General features: G+C 42.6%; 1 protein-coding gene across 1 annotated transcript in view; it reads right to left on the bottom strand.

Moving 5' to 3' along the window:
- IKZF3 (IKAROS family zinc finger 3) overlaps window positions 1–17797 on the bottom strand; it is a gene marked incomplete at both ends in the record, with an annotated part of 30074 nt that extends 12277 nt beyond the window's left edge. The window contains 4 exons of the mRNA XM_082297553.1: window positions 562–822; window positions 14073–14183; window positions 15414–15467; window positions 17746–17797. Of these exons, the coding sequence (XP_082153679.1) occupies window positions 562–822; window positions 14073–14183; window positions 15414–15467; window positions 17746–17797 (478 nt within the window). The remainder of the gene's footprint in view (window positions 1–561; window positions 823–14072; window positions 14184–15413; window positions 15468–17745) is intronic.
- Window positions 17798–20379: the final 2582 nt, after the last annotated feature.

The raw sequence follows: 20379 nt of genomic DNA, 5'->3' as shown, positions 1-20379 counted from the left end.
CTTTCTATAGAAACACACAGAGTGTGACTTCAGTGGGAGGGAGGTGCAGCTCTGGTGTCAGAGCTGCTCGTAGCATATGTAGAAAACACTGCAGTTCTTCCATGGAAAGAAGCACTCCGGAGGAGGCTGATTCCAACAAGCCAGCAATTTTTAGAAGAAAAAAAATCTTATCTTACTGCAGGCTGAAACTTAAGATGCTCATTGGTTTGTTGCCAAAGTATAGCACAGAGAGAAATTTATACATAGACTGAAAATGGCAGCACAAAACCAAATTAACTTTTGCTTTGTGCCAGAAATACTGCAATTACATAGTGCCTTTCATCCAAAAATCTTAAAATGCCTCGCCAACTTGCTTTTAATAATATTCAATCCCGATAAGAAGAAAAGTGGGTAAAGTGAGGCACAGAACAGCGAGTAACTTGATAAAGATCACATGTGGTGTCAAGGACAGAACAAGGAAACCCTGATTTTGGTATCCTTTTTAAAAATAACTAGTCTAGATTAAAAATTATCATCCTTTCAGTACCCCAGCTCTTACAAGAACAACAGAGGGATATTTACCAGTGTGGCTACGCTTATGAACCATCAAGACATTGAGGCTAATGCAGGCTAATCCACAGATATCACAATTCATCTTTCCACTAGCTGGCCTGACGTTGTCATATGAACCCGAGTGTCTTTCCAGTTTAATGCTCTCATATTCATTATATTCTCTGGGATATGTGTAAGGCAGTTCAGATTCTTCCATGTTTTCCATAGGCTCGGAATTTAAAGCACTCTCCTCTCTTTCACTGTATTCACCTTTCACTTTAATCACATCATCTGCAGGTAAAACAAAGCACAGGAGTGAAAAAATGCTAATCTTATGCACAGTGAAGTATTTTAGGAAAAAAACACACTAAGAATTATATAAAACAACAGTATCAATCTTCCTAAAAGTTTTACTGAAACAAGCAAGAATGAAGAAATGAAGTCGAAACACGAAACTTCACTGGTCATGGACACTTAGTGATACTCACAGTGAGGTAACCTTTAAAAGCAATTAACCTGCCTGGTAATTATCTTTGATAGAGAATTTCCTTCTACAGATTATGAAAGTAGAATACAGTACAAACGTCTCCTGAAATTACTAGCCAGGATTCAAAAGAAAACACTTATTCATACCACTCAAAATTATTATTTTTATAGAAATCAGCATTTCAGGTTACTCCAGTGAATTGGAAATACAGAAAGACAAAAATTAAAAAGAGTAATTTTATCTTATAGCTTACACCTTCTTGTGGAACCTTTGGTGCTTGGAACAAGCCTAGGAAATATGTCTGGTCAGTGTAAAACTTCCCGTACTCCCATGGGATAGATTCTCACTAGTTAAACCTAATCAATAATCCTAATTTTCACTCGCAAATCACAGTTTTTATCCATAGCTCTCAGACGTGTGAGGAGCAGTTGATAATCTTGGTTTACTATGTGAGTAAAACTAGCAGAGGTAGGCTAAGGATTTCCTGATAAATAAATATATCCCAGAAATGCTAAAATGTTTGCCTGAAGTAATTTTGTGAGGATGTGGCAAAGAACCTGACACCTCCTGCAGATCAGCATCCAGGGCCTTCAAACAGGTTCCTGGACCTGTAGCCATGACCAGAGGAATCCAAAGGCATTGCCTAAATGAATGCAGCTCCATGACAAAGGTGGATGTAACAAGCAGCTAATGATTTACTAACAGAGTAAAAATACACGCAAATTGGTCACACTGTATAAACAGCTGATGATTCCCATCTTAGGGTGCTGAATTTCCTTTCCACGATTAACTCCAACACTACCAGCACTTCCATTAAAATCCTTAATAATTGCCAGGACAGCTTTTTCTACTTAAAGCTGGCTGAGAAAGTTGGAGCTCTTCTCAGCCTGGAGAAGAGAAGGTTGTGTGAAGACCTCATGGCACCTTCCAGTGTCTGACAGGGTCACAAGGGAGCCAGAGAGGGACAATTCATCATGAGCTGGAGTGACAGGACAAGAGGGAATGGCTTTAAGCTGAAAAAGGGGAAATTTAGGTTGGGTATATGGAAGAAATTCCTCCCTGGGAGGGTGGGGAGGCCCTGGCACAGGGTGCCCAGAGAAGCTGTGGCTGCCCCTGGATCCCTGGAAGTGCCCAAGGCCAGGCTGGACAGGGCTTGGAGCAACCTGGAATAGGGGAAGGTGTCCCTGCCCATGGCAGGGGATGGAACTGGATGAGCTTTAAGGTCCTTCTAACCCAAACCATTCCATGGTTCTCTGACAAGAGACAGATTACGGTTGAAACTCAAATTGTGCCTCAAGCTACCGAGTGAAGACGAGCACCACGAGATGCACCACACAGCTTCCTGTTTGAAAGTCTTGTTCTCTGGCCACCTGCTCCTCCCTCCAGCCGAGGGTTAGACAGTTCAATCTGGCACTGAATCACTTGTCCTTTCTCCAAAGTACAGAACATGAACTGCTGAATATGTATTAGCTCTGGTTCTGAGTAATAAACCACATCAAATGCTGAGAACAAACAATGGGTGGCAGTGAAAATGAGGTGGCGACATAAAAGAAGCGTTGAAAAAGAAAGATCTGGCAACCTAAACTTTCATGAAACCAAAATTTTCAGCTACATTTTAGGGACAAAATCACTCCTCTCTCCTAATTGATTATATTTAGCTCTGCCACTCTGTCTGACTTTGGGCTGAGGTGGAGGAAACAGGTGGGTGATGATTTCTTTATCCTACCCAAGACCCCACAGTAGTGTGGAAAACTCTGAGATCCCTCTTGCGCTCTCCTTGGATGGGGATATTGATGAAAGAATGGGGTTTTCTCCCCTACTGTGTGTTTTTATCCCCCTATCCTGGAAAATGTTTAGATTTTGCTGCTGGGACTTGCTGCCCCAGTCTCTGATGAGCTCATGTGGGTTTGGGTGTTTGCTGAGATGGTCACAGGGAGCTCCAGATTCACCCCAAAATGGGCTGTTTTTCTTCGTGGATTCTTCAGTACCAACTATTCTTCACATCCCATGGATTCCTGCTTCCACAGAACCAAGGCTTCCTCTGCAGATGCCTTCTGCTGCCAACTCCATGCCCATGGGTGCAAGGGTGATCCTGCTATCAAGACTCCTTCAAAATTAGTTTATACAACCATTTCCATCATTCCAAGGAAAAATGATTGCCAGTTGCTGAAAGCAGATTTCAACACCAATCCTTTTTCCAAAAAAAAAAAAAAAAAAAAAAAAAGCTTTTTTGGTTGGTTGGTTGTTTTTTCCCTCTCAAAGGAGGCAGTTCCAAAATAATTTGCTACATCCTGCCCAGCATGGTAAAAGGAAGTACCCGGTGCAGCTGCACCTTGTTGGTGCTTTCAGAAACAATTTCAATTCCCACTTTCTACTTAACGTCTCACCTTTCGTCTGCATCACACACGGTTGTTTAGCAGTGGAGGCCAAGCTGTGACCTCCAACAGAGGCTTCTGTGCTGTTTGCTGCTCTTTCTCACCACAATTCTTGGCTCACAGCTCCAGAGCTGTGCCAGGGTCTGTGTGGCACAGTGTGGGCACTGGTTTGAGCCCCCCATGGCATGTCCCAGGTGCAAGCTGGGCAAACCATCTTATGGTTCCACCGTGGAAAATAATCACCTCTGCACTTTCCATACTGCACATAAGGCTTGTGTTTCCTTGTAGTAACAGAGGAGGATGCACCTGAGTTTTGATCAAGGCTTTTCCATGCCTGCTTTCACAAAAAACATCACCATCGCTCTGGCTGTCCATGACATCCAAAGTTGAAATGTTTTCCTGTAGGTATTTGAAGGACTTCCAGAGAAAAATTCACCTTCTGATGAATGGGACCAGCAGAAGCCACAAGGGAAGAGGCTTTTTCAACCCAAATAGAAATTGGAAGGGTTGGGATTTTTTCACCTGTTATGGTTTAGAGTCTGCTTCGCCTCCCTGACAGTCAGACAGGAGACAGCTTTGATGCAAAGCAATCTGAGGAAAAAATGGCTCAGCACAGGTTGAACTAAAATTAACCAAGTGATTGCAGAGTCTGGAGCCACCGGATTCCTTTTTAAGCCCAGACTTTTCTCTGTACTGGCACGCACAGGGAATACCATGTGATCAGGAGATTGGCAGCTGTGTGGAAGGTTTGTATCTGTCACTTAAAAATCATATCAACATATTTTATTAGATCAGGGAGTTTCCAGGCTGGTCTGCCTCAATCAAGAGGAAGGAAGCTGTGACTTCACGTAGAATAGGGAAATTTAACCGAGGAAAAACACAATTATCCCTAAAAACTAACAAAGTTCCCACAGTGGAAAAAAGAAGTGCTATCATCTCTTCTATTAGACAAGTAAAAACTGTGTAAGAGAAAAAAAGCATTCATGGAGTCCAAGCCAGGGAACTATTTTTCTTGAGGCCGTTCATGGAGTTAATATACACTGAGAAAAAAAAGCTGCAGCTTTTACAGAACAAAGTACCGGTGTGATGCGTTAAGGCTGATGCACATGGTTTCATTTCCTGGGGAGATGATTACAAGATGAAAGACATACTCCAGAGTAATATTTTTGTTTCACCTGAAACACTGTAAAAACAATGGGTTCTGGAAAAAATCCAAAATAAAGCTGCGGTGGCAACTTCAGACTGAGTCACCACCCAAACAGTGCTTGTGTGTGCTCTATAAAATGATAGGATCACAAAGGGTTTGGGTTGGAAGGACATTAAAGCTCATCCAGTCCCATCCCCCGCCATGGGCAGGGACACCTTCCACTGTCCCAGGTTGCTCCAAGCCCCGTCCAACCTGGCCTTGGACACTTCCAGGGATGAGGCAGCCACAGCTTCTCTGGGCACCCTGTGCCAGGGCCTCCCCACCCTCCCAGGGAGGAATTTCTCCCATATATCCAACATGAATTTCCCCTTTTTCAGCTTAAAGCCATTCCCTCTTGTCCTGTCACTCCTTCACTTCCTGAAGCAGAGCCCCTCTCTGCTTCCTTTTAGGTCCCTTCAGATGGGTCTTAGAGCAGATGGCTGCTCTAAGGTATCCACACAACCTTCTCTTCTCCAGGCTGAAAATGCAGAAATAAAAGAGTCAAGAGCACCAAATAAGAGGGCAAGTTGGAAGGTTTCTGAATCTTAGCTGTTTTCTCTAGGAGGAAGTTTCAGAAGGAAAACCCCCCAAATTCTCTATTTAATCTGAGACTCTGGCATCAAATAGAGAGAACATAAGTTTTGTCCTGTTGTTAAGCAAAGTTTACCAGGAGCGATCAGAAAAGCACAAGGAATAAAATCCAGAAGCCATTAAAGACAACGGTAGGAAAGGGTGATGTAGCTCAAGTGTTTTACAAGGAGTGGGGTCATAATCGTGAAATCCTCAGCACATGCAAAAAGTCAACTGGGTAACAAAGAAACTTAATCATCTTAATGTGGCATTTTAATGATGTTGCTGATTTGCTGTGCCAATTCAGAGATAATGAGCCCCTAATGCTACAGATGTTCAACCAGACTAAAGGAAAAAAAAAGGAAAAAGAAAAGCTTTTCTTGTATCCCATTTCCTAACTATCCAATTAAACAAATTGTGAAAGCATATAAATAGTTTACCAGGTTTTGACAGCTGTTAATGGGATTCAGATGCTGAGGAACAAGAAGGGAGTCGATACGGGGCATATTGGAGGGTTCTTGTGACTACCTGGGTTTGACAGGTATTAACTGATGATTCATCACCGTTATCTCCACAAAACCCTACAGACACATGCCAGAGCTGCTCCCCTCCAGAAGGAGAAACTCCTGTACCTAACCCAGCCTGAGGCAGAGAGTGATGAAGCTGAAAAAGTCGTTGGAGTTTCCAAATTCAAGGCAGAATCCTGCATGTTTGTGAGAAACACCTCAGCCATGGAATCAACACACTGGGGGCAAAGATAAGTCATGAATAAAATAACCCACATTCCTTAGTGAATAAAGGGAGTAGTACATCCCATAAAAATTATAAACTGGGGGAAAATTATTAAAATAACCAATGCTATGTCTAAGTTTTTTTCCTTAACAAGAAGAAAACATTTACATGCATATATTGAAAATTTGGACACTGTAACTAATGGGGAACTATAAAATGTGAAGTGACACAACAGCAACATGAGATCTTTTTTTTTAATGAGGCAACCCAAGCAGAGTTAAGACAACTTTTCTCCATGTTTTCCTTCTACCCCACTGCAGATATCCATCTAGGGAAGGGAAAGGATTTCAAGCCTTTTTGGCCCACCCTGGCTTTGTTTACCCTCTGACTCCAGCCTGGGCTCCCTTTTTCCCAACAGCTTTTATGAGATCATTGTTTGCCAACAAAGGAAGAGCAATCACCTCACAGCAGAATTAACTTCCAGCCAGACAGCTGAGACAACCACCCCAACCAGGACATGATGACAAGAAATGCCCTTGCAGAGTGCAGACACTGGACCTGTCCCATTCCTCAGGTCCCTTTTTGTGTCACTATGGGCCAAAGCAGAGACTTCTGCACAAAAAGTCCCAAATATTGTATTTATTACTTGGACATATTGGCTTTGGGTTTTTTTTATCTTTATGTCTTTTAGTATTTTTTGTACTGTTGTTCAGTAGTCATTTCTGTACAAAAAACCCCTAGTATTTATTTTGTTTAGATACTTTATAAAGCAGACATGAGTAGTAATTCCTAAATGACCCAGTGCAGAATGCACCTGGTGAAAATTTCACTTCTAAGTATAGGAGAGAAACTTTCAGCATTCCCCTTTGTGGAGTGCAGGCTCAATGGTAATGAGTCTCCTTGGTTTTATTGTGACTTGAAACAAAAATAGAAACAATTCAAATTGAAATGCAGCACTGAAAATTGGAAAGAAAATTTTAAAAAAATCAGCCAGGCATCATTTTCCAAGTGCTCAGATGTATATTTTCTACTTCATTAATACCAGTGCCTCTCTATCATTAAAGCATAGTTTAATTTATCTAGTTGTACAATTAATTGCGAAATAACCCCAACCAAACAACACACGTCGTTTCCAAGCTCATATGAGTCAGGAAACTTGAATTATGTAACTGGTTCTTCAAGCATCTAACGAAAACCAATGATTTTTCTTATAAAGATTAATATTCCTGTGTAAATCTATACTTTCACACACAGTATTTCCCCACTATCATTTTCTGCATAATAATACTCTAGTGTTTTTTTAGGATTTTGACTCAATAGGTTTCCGAATTATGTTGACGTTATACTAACAGGAATAGGGATAAAGGAGAAATGTTCCTCGGAACTGAGTGTTCCCAAAGCTGGAGTTAAACAGGACAAACTGTACAGCAACACTGTGCAATGCTGGGTTTAGAGAAGGAAATGGAATTTAACTTCATTTAACTGCATTTAAATGTTCTTAACTGAAGATACAAACAGAGTTTGGGGAAGCAGAATGACATTCCCTGCGACAAATTGGGCTAGAGGTTGGAAAAATATGGCTAGTGTATGCTCAGCTAGCATGGGATTTTATTTTGGTTGTTTAATTTTAAAAAGTGGCAATAATTTGCCATTTTTACTTGACATTCTACACCCCCATTGCTGGATGGGAGCACAGAGGCAATGCCATCCCACATCCCCATGCCTGCAGGGCCCAGGTTTTCCAACACCTGTCCCAGATGAAATTTGTTTTAATTTTGACACCTGTTAATGTTATCCTTTCAGATTTGAATATCTTTAAAGTCTTCCTCTTACAAAAAAACACAGAAAAAGATGAAACTGCATGAGCTCTTCCTTTCCTTTGCTGTTAAGATACCATCACCCAGAGAAAACATTCCTAAAATTACAATTCCTGAAGTCCAGCAAGGCAGATACAATCACAACCGTTAAATCAGACTTCAATGAGACAGTTAATCAGAGAACATCTGGACCCAACAGTCAGACTGAGAAAGGCCACATGTTAAATTCAGATAATCGCTGGCATTACTTATATCAAGGGACCAATCACTAATGTGACCACTCAGGCATGGTCGACTCTGGTCAACTGTGCTTCAAATGAACTTCAAACCTGAGAAATTCAGTGTAGTTTCATTTAATCTTTGTAAATTCATCTCCCAAGAGCCTTTCTGACAATGCAATATAGTCTTGTAAGAAAAATAAAATATGGAGAGAAAATAAGATAAAATAATACGAAGAACTGGGAAATCTGTGATAAATACCTGAGGAATTTCAACACATATAGACTGAAGGCAGGAGCTTGGTTCAGATGTTCTTGAACACCCTGAACAGTGCACTGATTTGATTGAACTATTAAAAAAATCCAGTAGTAAATAATCTTGACTTGAATTTTAGATTACACCTATATTCTCTCCTATTTGAGGTTCTTGTAATTAAATATTTGTAGTTTACTTTTAGCATAGTCTTCTAGAGAAGCACGTGCATCTGCTCTGTGTTCCCTTAGTAACGTTGATCTTACAGCTCTTTCCCAGGCTAAACGTTCCCAGGAGTCTGCGATTCAGACCCGTACAACAAATCCAATCCTCCCTGGAAAACCAGGGTTACTCAAACCGCCCGTCCGGGAGCACCTGCAGCTCCCAGAGCCGCTCCTGGAGGTGGAGCTCCTGCACCAGGAGAGGCAGGAGAAGAGTGCAGCTGGCACGCACGGCAGGTGAGCGCAGCCACTCGCTGCTCCGCGGGAGTACAGGGAGCCGAACTCCGGATTAACAAAGTTCCCAACGCTCCTGCAGAGCAGAAGGAACTAAAGCCGGAACAAGAACTGGAGCGAATGCAGCGTGATAGGAGAGGGCGCTGAGGACACGGCAACGCCGGCCCGAGGAATCCCGGGTGAAACAGACACCGAGCACCCGGTGCAAACTCTGCATAGTTCAGTTAAAAGTCAGTCAGCAAAGTCAGCAACGAGAGACAAGAGCCATCAATTCCAATGCTCAGAGAACTATTTGTGGCATTTCAGCAAAGTTTTGACTCTCGTGGATCTGTTTCCTTTTCCCGATGCTTTTCCAGCAGCATAAGCAGAGTGAACCTGCCCCTTCAACTCCCATTTTGTGCCAAATGAACAGCCTGGTTTGGGGGCAAAATGTGACTCATCCCCATTAACTGATTTCCTTTCCACTAATCTGTATTTCCAAAAAATGGATTATTTCCTACAACATCATGTGATTTGAGTTCCCAGGGCCATTTTCTGCATCTTCACTTATTTCTGCTGGGGGGAGTGGGGAGGGATCACAACTCATCTGCCTTGGACTAGATTTAATTTTGATGCCAAAGGAATAAATATTTCTCTCACCTGTAATTTCATGTAATTATTTTGTATGGATCCAAGATACACATTGTAGAAGAACTGAAGAAAAATGGAGTTTTAAAAGTTATGGAGGGAAGCCCATCATCTATTGAATAACTGTGCATCCATCCTCTTTCCAGCCCTTGTTCTGTCTGAGAGCTTCCACTGGGAGTCAGGATATCTCAAAAGTAAATTCTATTTTCTAATCACTATAATGGGTTAATTAGAATGAGAAATAGCTGCACTTTCTGATTATCTCCAGGCAGTCAGAGTATCCGAGTGTCTATGTCAGTGCTGAGTGCTCAGGATAGTCCAGCTGATGTCAATCATTTACAGGCTGGGTGACACCACCGCCCCGTTGATGTCACCGAGCGTGCCTGGCAGCATTCCTGCCGCTGACGGCACAGTCTGAAGAGCTCAAACAAAGTCAAGAGGATCGTTTGTTGATAAGGAAAACGCGGCTTTCAGTCCCAGTAGAGCCCCCAGAGAAGCCCGACCCGTTCAGCACAGACTCCTTGCTGGGTTTAACACTACAGAAATCCCCTTGCAGTGAACTTCTGCTGATGTTGTGAGATAACCCCGAGTCCCATGAGCGCCGGGGCTCGAGCTGGGCTTGGGAGATGTAATATTCTGATAAAAAACGGCACTTCCTTTCCAGGCAGATAAGTGCGTGTTCTTGCAGCACCGCTGGAACCTCGCTGAGCGCCCCAGCGAGGCTCTGTCACCTCTCCTGCCTCTCTCCAGCCTTTCAACCGCCCCCCTCACATACCTCAGTGCAGCAGCAATTAACATCCATAAACCACAAATGTGGCTTTTATCTCTTTTTAGCTCACAACCATGAAAGCTCGCTGACATTCATAACACCCCAAAAGTTGTCTGCCTCAACAGCTGAGAGAATTAAGACATAATTAAACATTCGTGCTTGACTGCGACTCCCAGAGGAAAGAACGTGGCTTTTTAAATTTAATTTTTAAATTAAAGATATGTCAACTTTGGCCACCAAAGGTAAGTGTTGGGGGCACATAAAGAAACAGGGGAAATCAAGCGCTTCCCCCCCGCTCTCACTGCTTGTCTCTTTTCAGACTAGACACAGGAAGCACCATGGGAACAGTGTATTTTTATGGTTGCAGGCAAGCATACACCATGTGCACCACAGCGTGCAGCTTCCAGTCCCTTGAGGCAAAAAACCGGGGTTTTGTTTCTTTTTTTTTCCTTCTTCCCCATCAAGCTTTTAATTACCATTTTACTATAGCCTGCTGCCTAATTGTTTGCCCGATACTTAGCGATGATCATCATGGAAGCTCTTTTAACGGGGGGTGGAATAGGACAAGTTAAGCTGTTTCCAGTGGCATCTCACCTGTATCAGGACACACATAAAAATCACCATAAGCTGATGTGTTTGCACAGGCTCAGAGAAGTACAAATATGGAACTGTTTGCTGAAAAAGTGGATTTTTTAACACCAAATGAGCCTCAGTGATGGTGTTTCAGCCCTATACATTGATTTAATGCTTTTATGAACGGTCTGTAAGCTTTTAAAAGGATCCCAGCACCACTTTAAGCATAAAAGTCTCCACCAAACCAAGTTAGACAACATCTAGACTTAAGCAGGCTCCAGCTTCTGCTCAAAGCCTCAGAATAAATCCGCACAACATACTCACAGTGTCACCCATGAATAATGCAAGAGTCACAAAAACATGTAGTCCAAGAAACTGGAAGATTCCTACTCACTACGGATGGCTGACAAGACATGGAAAAACCAGACATAATTGTGCTGGAGAAAAACATGTTACAGACATACTAAGGCAGTGGAAATCAGGTTATCGAAGGCCTGATCTCTCTCCATGAGTCAGTGGCCTCATGTTCCTATGATGGCCTTCAGCAGATGGAACAAACCCCGGGGGCACGGATCATGCGGGGGTTCAGGAGAGAAAAAGGAGAGGTTTCTGTGTCGCAGGCTGTCACCAGCAATGAATTGGGAAGGTGCTGGAGTGGAATTGCTCACTCACAAAAGTGATTAACATTTAGGAGAATCACATAAATATTTTCCGTTACTTATCTTTAAATTTGATATAAAATGAGGGGATTAGTGATCATATCAGTGTGCGAAATAAAGATATTGAGCTTTTTATTTTTACCAATAGGTTTTTCAGGTGTAGGCAGGACATAATCCTTTTCCCAAAAGCCATCACCAATACTGATAATATTTCTTTTCTGTGATCCTGGAGAATACTAAATATTCATTTTTACCAGGGTTAGTGATCCCCAAAAGATAATCCTCCCACCAGGACAGCACTGTCAGAATGTGGTTTCATTTATAGAAGTCAGACAGTAGTTACTGACCCACGAGGACTGCTCAGGGACTAACAGAGCTGCTGCTACTTTATAGAGGGCATGACATGAAAACTGAGATTATTTGTGATTTTCAGTCTCCAACAGCAACTGAACTGGTGCTGTTGGGAGGAAATTTAAGTGCACCTACCTATCCTTGCACGGCCTGGAGTACTAGCACAGCATGCTTAAATATTTAAGATTTATTGTGCTTCCGGTATCAGAATGACTGTAGAGAACAGTGTGTGAAGCACTGAAGAAAACACAATGTATATTTTATCTTGTGCCATTTTACACTGAGATGCTGGAAGTACCTTTTTTGTGCGTTTGAACCAGCTTTCTCCTTGCAATCGTGGCTTTATTCCTACAGTGAGCAGCAAGGAGTAGGGCACTGTGGTACTGAAGGCTCATACTCACTTTATAATAAATGAGCTCTAATGGTAAGGGAGGCTGCTGGAGGGGAATGATGTTTTATTGATATTTATAGCATTGTCTTTGAGATGTAAATTTTCAGTGTTTGTATTCCAGAACAAATGGTAAAGAGACTTTTAGAGATCAGCAGCAATATAAAAAATGAATGGTAAAAGCAGTACCGATACAAACAATCTCTCACATGTCCAACTTGTTCCTGACTTAAATGTATGCAAAAGAGGGTGAGAAATGGTACTGCAGGCACAGGGCAGCCAGAGAACAGAAAAAGAACTTGCTTTGTGCCTGGACACTGCATAGAAGCAGTACGGACATGGCTCCTGGAATGGGAAGGTGGGAAGAAGTTACAGCAACTCCTCTCAGATGGTCAGTACTGAGGGGGTTGGGAAAGAAACCCTGTCCTGGCTTTCTGCACCCACAGCTCAATAAGCAGGAGGAGTGAAGGGCCAGGACACTGGGAAAGCACAGGGAAAAGTGAGCTAGGGAGTGGAATTAGTGCAAGGGGTGGACAAAGAGCTGGAGCATGGCTGTGAATATTTTATGTGCTGTGGGATCTGAGAGATCAGCTGCCTTGGATGTAGAAAAGGCTCAAGTCTTCCATATTCTGTCTATTCTATTAAACTTCTGTATTTAGTGTAAGCAGAGCAGAACTCACCTGCCCAAGGCAGGCTCTATATTGCAGACATCTATACTGAGCTACTCTTGACTGACTGCAGAATCCTGCTAAGCAGCAGCTGCTCTGGGGACATGAGGCTTTTCACCCTAAGCCAGACACATAAATTTGGTCAGAAAATCTGTGTGATGTCTCTCCATAAACTGTCCAGAAAGGCCAGACCAGCACAGCTCCAGATACCGGCATTGTAGATCTTTGAGTGAGATTCATCTCACCGCTCCCTTGAGTGTTTTATGTTGGCTTGCAATTTGTTAACCGATTAAAACGTTTGGTCTTTAATAATGCAAAAGAATAACTTCTGCAAAATAATCACATTAATGTTAGAGGGAACAACCAAAGCTACTTGCTCAGCCAAAACACATAATTCTTTAGTGATTTACTTGATTTGTGTGATAAAAACTCTACCTCAAACTCCTACCCAAAGCCACAGTCATAATTTCCCTTGGCACTGCTGCACTGCCACAGACCTGTGGCACAGAAAGGCACTGTGAAACTGGTAACAACACCATGTGCGTTCTCCCCAGGGCACGTGCCCCACATCCTCCACCAGGCACACTCCTCACTGCTTGTGGCTGAGGCCCCTGGAACAGGTGAACATTCTCAGATCATGGGCAGACACTGTTGTTAATGCTGAGATCTCCATATAGGAGCTTCTACAGCACGTAAGAAACTCAGCATCTATGTCATACACACATATAAACCCCAGAGCTCTGAGGGCTGTAAGATTGCCAAGTTCCAGGAGCTGCTACTTTTGTCTTCTATCTACAAATGAAGAGGGCCTTCTGGTTTTTAAAGACAGTACGTATTGGTTTACTCTTTCAATTAATCCCCGTGTCTTCTCTCAGACCTGTAGGAAGGGTTTATTCTTCAAATTCAACAGTAAACATGGAAAACTGACCAACCTCTCCTTCACCCACGGTTTAAAGTACAGCATTGCTGCTACACTTTTAAATTTTACAGGCCTGAGTGGTCCTGTGAATTTGAGATAACTTCTTTCTTTCAAAAAAAGGAATAAATTATCAAGTTATTTTTTAGGTATGAAAGTACTTAGCAGCATTAATAAAAAATTACAGTCCTAACACAGGATTTGCCTATGCAAACTGTTCTTAGGAATTTGTATGTTACTACACAAATTAAAGGCTCACCAGATGCACTTGCTCTTTTATCTTCCCATCCATTTTTCATAGCTCCTGTAAAACTGACCTTGGTAAAATGCACGTGAGGTTCCCCAATGGAAAAGGGTTGCTCCTCCTTAGACCATGTTGAAATGCTCCAAATGAATTGTATTGCTATTCCATTTACAGGCATACTCTCATAGCATAATCAGATGAATAAAAAGACAAAGTATAACTATTATTTTTCAGAATTCCAGCTCTACTTTACCTCCTGCTTCTTCATTAGACTGATTGTGTTCCTTCATATCTTCCACATTATCCATGCTTTCCATTTCCTGGGATTTGTTCAGATTACAGTCTGTCAAATCCTCTTGTTCTTCTGGAGGAAAAAAAAAAAAGGGCAAAATATAATTAACTATTTATTCTCCAATAATATTTCCAGGTGATTCCCGCAAAGCACCTGCACACTCTCAGCACTGCTGACAGTGCCCACAATGTTATTTCTATGGATGCACTGGCTGCACTTTGGGGAATTATTTTACTTCCCAAAGTCCCACACAAGATCTCACACACACCTTGAACCCATTTTCAGCTTTTGCTCAGATCTAAATATTCTGGAGGTTGTTCTAAATGACAACAGGAATAAAACCCAGTATATCTAACTCTATCATAGGTGCTCTGACTACTGCTGTGAGCAGGGATGGAGCTTCTTGGAGCAAGTCAAAGGAATCACAGCTCCACTTTGTTCTTTTGGGCAAAATATTAATCATTCTGGCCCTAGGCCAGGAAACTGCTCAACCACGTGTAATCAAGGCCTCTTTGAACCCACTTGCACTTCTCTGCTTATTCCACATGTGTATTTTTAAATATCAACATTATCATGCTGATCAGCATCCCAGAGATTCCAGCCTCTCTCCTCGGAAATAAAGAACATTTTTAACTTTAGTGAAATCTATTCGGGTGAAGTGTTTTAAATAAAGCCTCTTTCATTAACCCCACGATGCAAACTAGCTCCATATTATGTGTATTTCTTTAAATTTCAGATCAGTATTTCATTAAAAAAACAGACAGTATTTTCTTTCAAATATTCTGGGAATTTTTAAAATTTACAGTAATACTGTGAAATTGCTGGTAAATTCTTTAACCTACTGATAGCTGGATGGTAACATCCCCAGTCCTTCTCAAGCCAGATATTACATTGTAGATGGAAAGAAGCTCAGCTTTTTGATTAACAAGAAAGTGAAACACTTGTCAAACTCACTCACAAGGTTTGTTTTCATATTTTCAGAAATGCAGTCAACCAAGAGAATTGCATTATTCTTGCTTCCCTAATCAAAACTTCCAGCTTTCTCTTGAAAACGTTTCCTTTCCTTCTACAGTCTTTTTTTCCCCACTTTATTATAATTTTCCAATGTTATATTGGACTTCCACCATTTTATTTCAACTATAAAATTTACTTTTTTTTGCCTTTAATGCTCCTCTTTGTACTTTTGACTCTGTTATTCAGTGTCCTGGGACTCTAAACCAGCTGCAATTCATGTTATTTTTCTTCAATTAAATGTAAAATTGTCAAGAGAGGGTAGAAGAACATAACTGAACAGCACCGTACCTGCAGCTATGGGCTGTTCCTGAGGGTTACTGAGGTCCATCCCGGGCTGTGAATCTGCAAAAGACAGAAGAGCAGCCTGAGGTGCTTAATATTTAGAATAGTTCACGACACAGTTGTTACAATCTTACAAATTCCTGTTTTCTTGGCTGAAAGTAAAATTGAAAAAGAAAACATTTCAAAGATATAAAAACCAAATTAGTATTGTGCTTCACTTTTTTATATCCCGAGCACTGGCCTGTGCCCAGAAAAGGGATTAAATATGATTTCCTAACTTCAAAAAGTTATAGAACAGAGTACCTTACGCTTTTGATTTACTCATTGAGTACCCTGTGAGCACAGTACAGCCATAGTAACTCTGTAGGAAGTTAATTTCTCTTAAGTACAAAAATATTCTTACACTCCTCTTCCCATGCAAAGGGAAACCCCCATTATCTTCACAAGATCTACTTGGTTTTCATGGGAATGCAAGTCTAATTCCCACTGAGAAATTCCAAAAGGGATCAAATGCTAGGAATTTTAAAAATTTTTCAGAGGGACTACCCTTGCGGCCTGGTTTCCCAGCCTGGGGGCTCAGCAGAGCTCTGAAGGCAACACAAGCTGCAGGTATTCCCACTGCCCACTGCAGTGCCCAAATTTCAGCTGGTGAGTTGAACTGGAGGCACAGACCTGAGCTGTCCCGTTATGCCTTTACTCGAGGCCTCCCTGCTTTGAGATTTCATTGTTAGGAGGCTGAATTCTTCCTTCCTCCTTTCTTTCCCGTAGTTTTTTCCCCCTCTTTATTTTTTACATGCCATAACATCTTTTATCAGCTTTGAACCTAAAAAATAATAGTTCCTGGACCGGGAAAATTTCTTCCTGGCAGTTACATAACAGAAACACCCAGGCAGTGGGCATGAGGTGTTAACCACGGGTGACATTTACCCCATAATTATCTGTCTTTACCTCCTCTGCATATGGAACATTTTTGTGGTCTCTGCAACGTTAAAATATAAAGCTCTGGTAACTCTTCAGTGAGGCAGCCTGGTATCAGGAGAGGTACTCCAAAAAAACTGCATGAATAGAGGGTGGGATAATGTGTGCAACAAAATAAAGGCCTTGCATCATAGTCACAGAATTAAATGATAAAAAGTTCAGATATTTACTGAATCTATATTTTGAAATAAATGTAAAAGATCGAGGAACTGTATAGTTATAGCCCTTAATTTCTCTTTTTCATTCTATTATGCCAGGAAAATTGAGGTACAAAGAAGCAGATGGACCAATTTATACAGCAAATAATGGTTAGAAAACATCAGTAAATTCTGGGTAAATTAATCAAAATTTTCTCTAATATTGATTTTACCTTTACACTGCAATAATAGCCCAGGGAAGCTGTGGCTGCCCCATCCCTGGAAGTGTTCAAGGCCAGGCTGGATGGGGCTTGGAGCAACCTGGTCAAGTGGAAGATGGCAGGGCGTGGAACTGGATGAGCTTTAAGGTCCCTTCCAACCCAAAACATTCAGTGATTCCATGAATGCAGACACTTAAATGACACAAACCCTTGTAATTTTGCACAAAATTAAACAAAATCTGCCTTATCCTGCAACACTTGATTTTGGTTTTAATTGCTTTCAGAAACCCCGCACAGTTGCCCATTTGGGTCAAAGCCCCAGTCTGAAGCCCCAGGGTGCCTTTGAAACCTTGGCAGCAATTCTGTCTTCCCCTGAGCTTCCAGGAGGCTGTGGAAGGAAAAACTAGAACCCCCTACATGACTGCTTGAATTCCAATAATTCTACATATATTCCTGGATAACTATATATTTTTAGAAACCATTGCATTTCTTGGGTTTCCCTGGCAGCTGCGGGACAACTTGCTGGAGAACGGCTCTGCCTGAACCCCACGAGAGCTGAGCAGGACCTGCTCAGCCTCCTCGGACCCTCATCTGCTCCCTGCCGAGATGGAGTCTATGAATTTATTCATATTTTGTTGAACACAACAGGTTCATGCCCATGATGGCTGCTGGACAGGACAACCCTTCGGAAGAGATAAGAACGATGACACACTATAGAATGTCTCTCTTCTTGCTTGAGAAACATCCCGGTCTTCGTCTCACTTCCAAGCCTCTGACCTTCCCTCACCAGCACCTGGTTTCTTTCCCGCATCAGTCTCCAGCAGCTTCTTACAGCCTTAGTGATCTCTTAATATTTAACCTCAGCTCTCTTTCCTGAGTATCCTTCACAGATCCTTCACAGCGACAGGAGAACATGTGGGTAGATTCCATCCCTGATTCTATACCAATAAGGCCAATTTCCTACCAACTATTCAGAAAAACACAAGGCAGGAAATCACTTACAGAACACGTTTGTCTTCCCAAGCTTCAAAGAGCTCCACTGGCTGGGGTGCATGGGAAGAGGGTGCCCGTCTCTGCGTGCTGCAGCAGAGGCACAGTGTGCATTTACAAAGCAGAAGTAAAATTCATGTGCTTTCGAAACCAATCCTTGGCCATCCTGTGTTCTACGCCAATAGGCAAAGGGAGCCAAAATATTCAAATAGCTTGCTAAAAAGGTGCTATGGTATTTTGATATGCAACACTATTCATACTTTATCCTGGAATTTGGCCAGAACAGTCAACGAGAAACTTAACCCCCTTAAAATGGATATTTTTCAAATCACTGATGACTCTAATAGCTTTCTGTCCTTAATACAGAATGGGAGGTATATCTTGAATTATTATAATTTCACCTATTTGTCCCCAGAATGAAACCAGAATGCTGCCTTTTTCCTGCCAGCTGCATTTTTCGGCCCAACAACACAGGGAAGAGGACACCTTTGAAAATCCCATCTGCTGTTGGTCCTTCCATCAGAGCATATGGAGCAAACACAGCCAGTTTCCTTATCTGAAGCCAGTGCCTTTGCTATGTGCACCACTCAACCTCTTCCACCCCAACAAATTTTTCACCTTCAACCCACACTGGGCCATTAAGGAGAGAAATTCTAGCTAATTTCCCCACTGAATATACTTCTTCCGCATCCGCAGCTTCCATGGCTTTCTGAAGAAAGCATCTGGGCCAAGTAAACTCTTTATGGGGTCTCTGATACTTTGCTGCTCTTAAGCACCATGCAATGTGTAAAATGTCATGAGCATTTTAAGTGCACATGTCATTTTGGGAAGAAATCCTGATCAGCAGTGTATAACTAAGGAGATTTTTGTCATATTGTTGCATACGACCGTCTAAACCCAGTGGAATAATTCAGTGATTCAGTATAAGATATCCTGAAACATAGAATATCCTGAGCTGGAAGAGACCCACTAGGATCATCAAAGTCTAACTCCTGATCCAACCTGTTGATCCCAGCCCAGAACTTGGAGCTGACAGCTGGGCAGTTCTTTCGGTAGTCACAAAACCAAACGATGTCATGGAGAGATACAATCAACTTTATGACAAATTTTGGTTCAAACACCCACTCTTGCCAGGGCCTGTCTGCTGCTCTGTGACCCTACCAAACCTCCTCACGCTGGGCACGGAAAGTCCAAGCCCGCCGTGTCACCCTTCTGTCCTCAGGGCAAGGAGATTTTCCAAGACCCACGGATACGCTCTTGGAAATTACTGTATCCAGGGATAACACATTACAACACTGTTGCACTAACTTCGTCCCCAATGCAACAACCTCAGGCACATTAATGGATCCTCATCATCCTCAAGTACAGACCCAAAACTTCAAGATTATTTCTGTGTTCACTTCGAGCACACAAAAAATAAAAACCCCCCAAAAAGGATTTCTTAGTAAACCTCAGCTGTAGTGAAACCTTGTTATTTTCTAATCGCAGACTATTCCAACACACCTCACAAACTTTCCTCTCCCAAAAAGACAATGATCCAAACTCGATCAAGAAAATGAGGCTGCATTTTAAAGTGCTGAAGTGCCTTCAAAGCCATTCTTTCAAATCATTAGTACGTCTCTCAAACAGCAACATTCTCAATTCAGTCAGATTCAGTGAGTGGTTATTTACATACAAAAAGTTAAAAAGCCTTTAGCAAAGGAAAATGCATTTTTAAATAGGCTTCTGCAGCTAACTTAAAATAACTAAGAAGCCTCAAGTTCATTAAGACAGAGCAGAATCTAAACTGGAGCCCTTAAAACATTGAGTTGAAGTAAGAATCTCCACCTTTGAAATAAGAAACCAAGTGATGCTTTGCAAAGCTTCTTTGCCAGGATTGTAAAAAACACCAGAAATCTTGCTTTTCTATGACAGGGAATTATTCCACAACCCAAGATTAAGTCCCAGCTTGGTTTTTCCTGGCTCTGAATATTACGGGCACGTTTTACAGGTGAAAAGAGAGAAGACATCCTTGAATTCGTTAAACCCCAGAATACGAACAGCAGATAAAGCGCGCTCTAAACCCCGACTTTATCACGCACTTTATGATGTCTCTGAAATTAAACAGAGACGGTGCCAAAAGCCCCGTTCGTTTCCCGTTTAATTGCTACACCCGATTCGATTTCTTCTCCAGAGCCTGTCATCTATATGCAGCAAGCGCTGAAAGAAGTGGCTGAAAGCCCCCGGGCGGTGGAGCCGCTGCGGGCTCCGGCCGGGTAGAGGGTCCCGGGGAAGAGCGGGGTCGTTTCTCACCTTCCATGCTCCGTTCGCGGGTCCCAGCTCCACCTGCCCGCCCGGGCTCGGGACTGCCAGCGGAGCGCACCCGGCCTCGCCTCCCGCCCGTCACCGTGACATCCGGCCCGGCGCTCGGCGGGCGGAGAGCGGCGCCGGGTGGTGGGGAGAGGAGCCGACCCCGTCCCGGTCCCGGTTCCCGGACTCGCCCGCCTCGGAGCTGCTGCTGGTGCCGCTTGCAGGGGACTCCCGCCCTTCGGGAGGGACAGCGGCGGGGCAGGCGGGCCTAAGGGCACAGCTCCTGTTTTGGCGGATTGGGGAAGCCCCCAACCACTTCTGTCCCCAGAATGGGCTCACCTCGGTCTGTACGTTAAA

The sequence above is a fragment of the Coloeus monedula genome (genome assembly GCF_965178545.1).
Source record: "Coloeus monedula genome assembly, chromosome: 26".
Classification (NCBI taxonomy): domain Eukaryota; kingdom Metazoa; phylum Chordata; class Aves; order Passeriformes; family Corvidae; genus Coloeus; species Coloeus monedula.
This window is presented reverse-complemented; position numbering and strand designations above follow the sequence as displayed.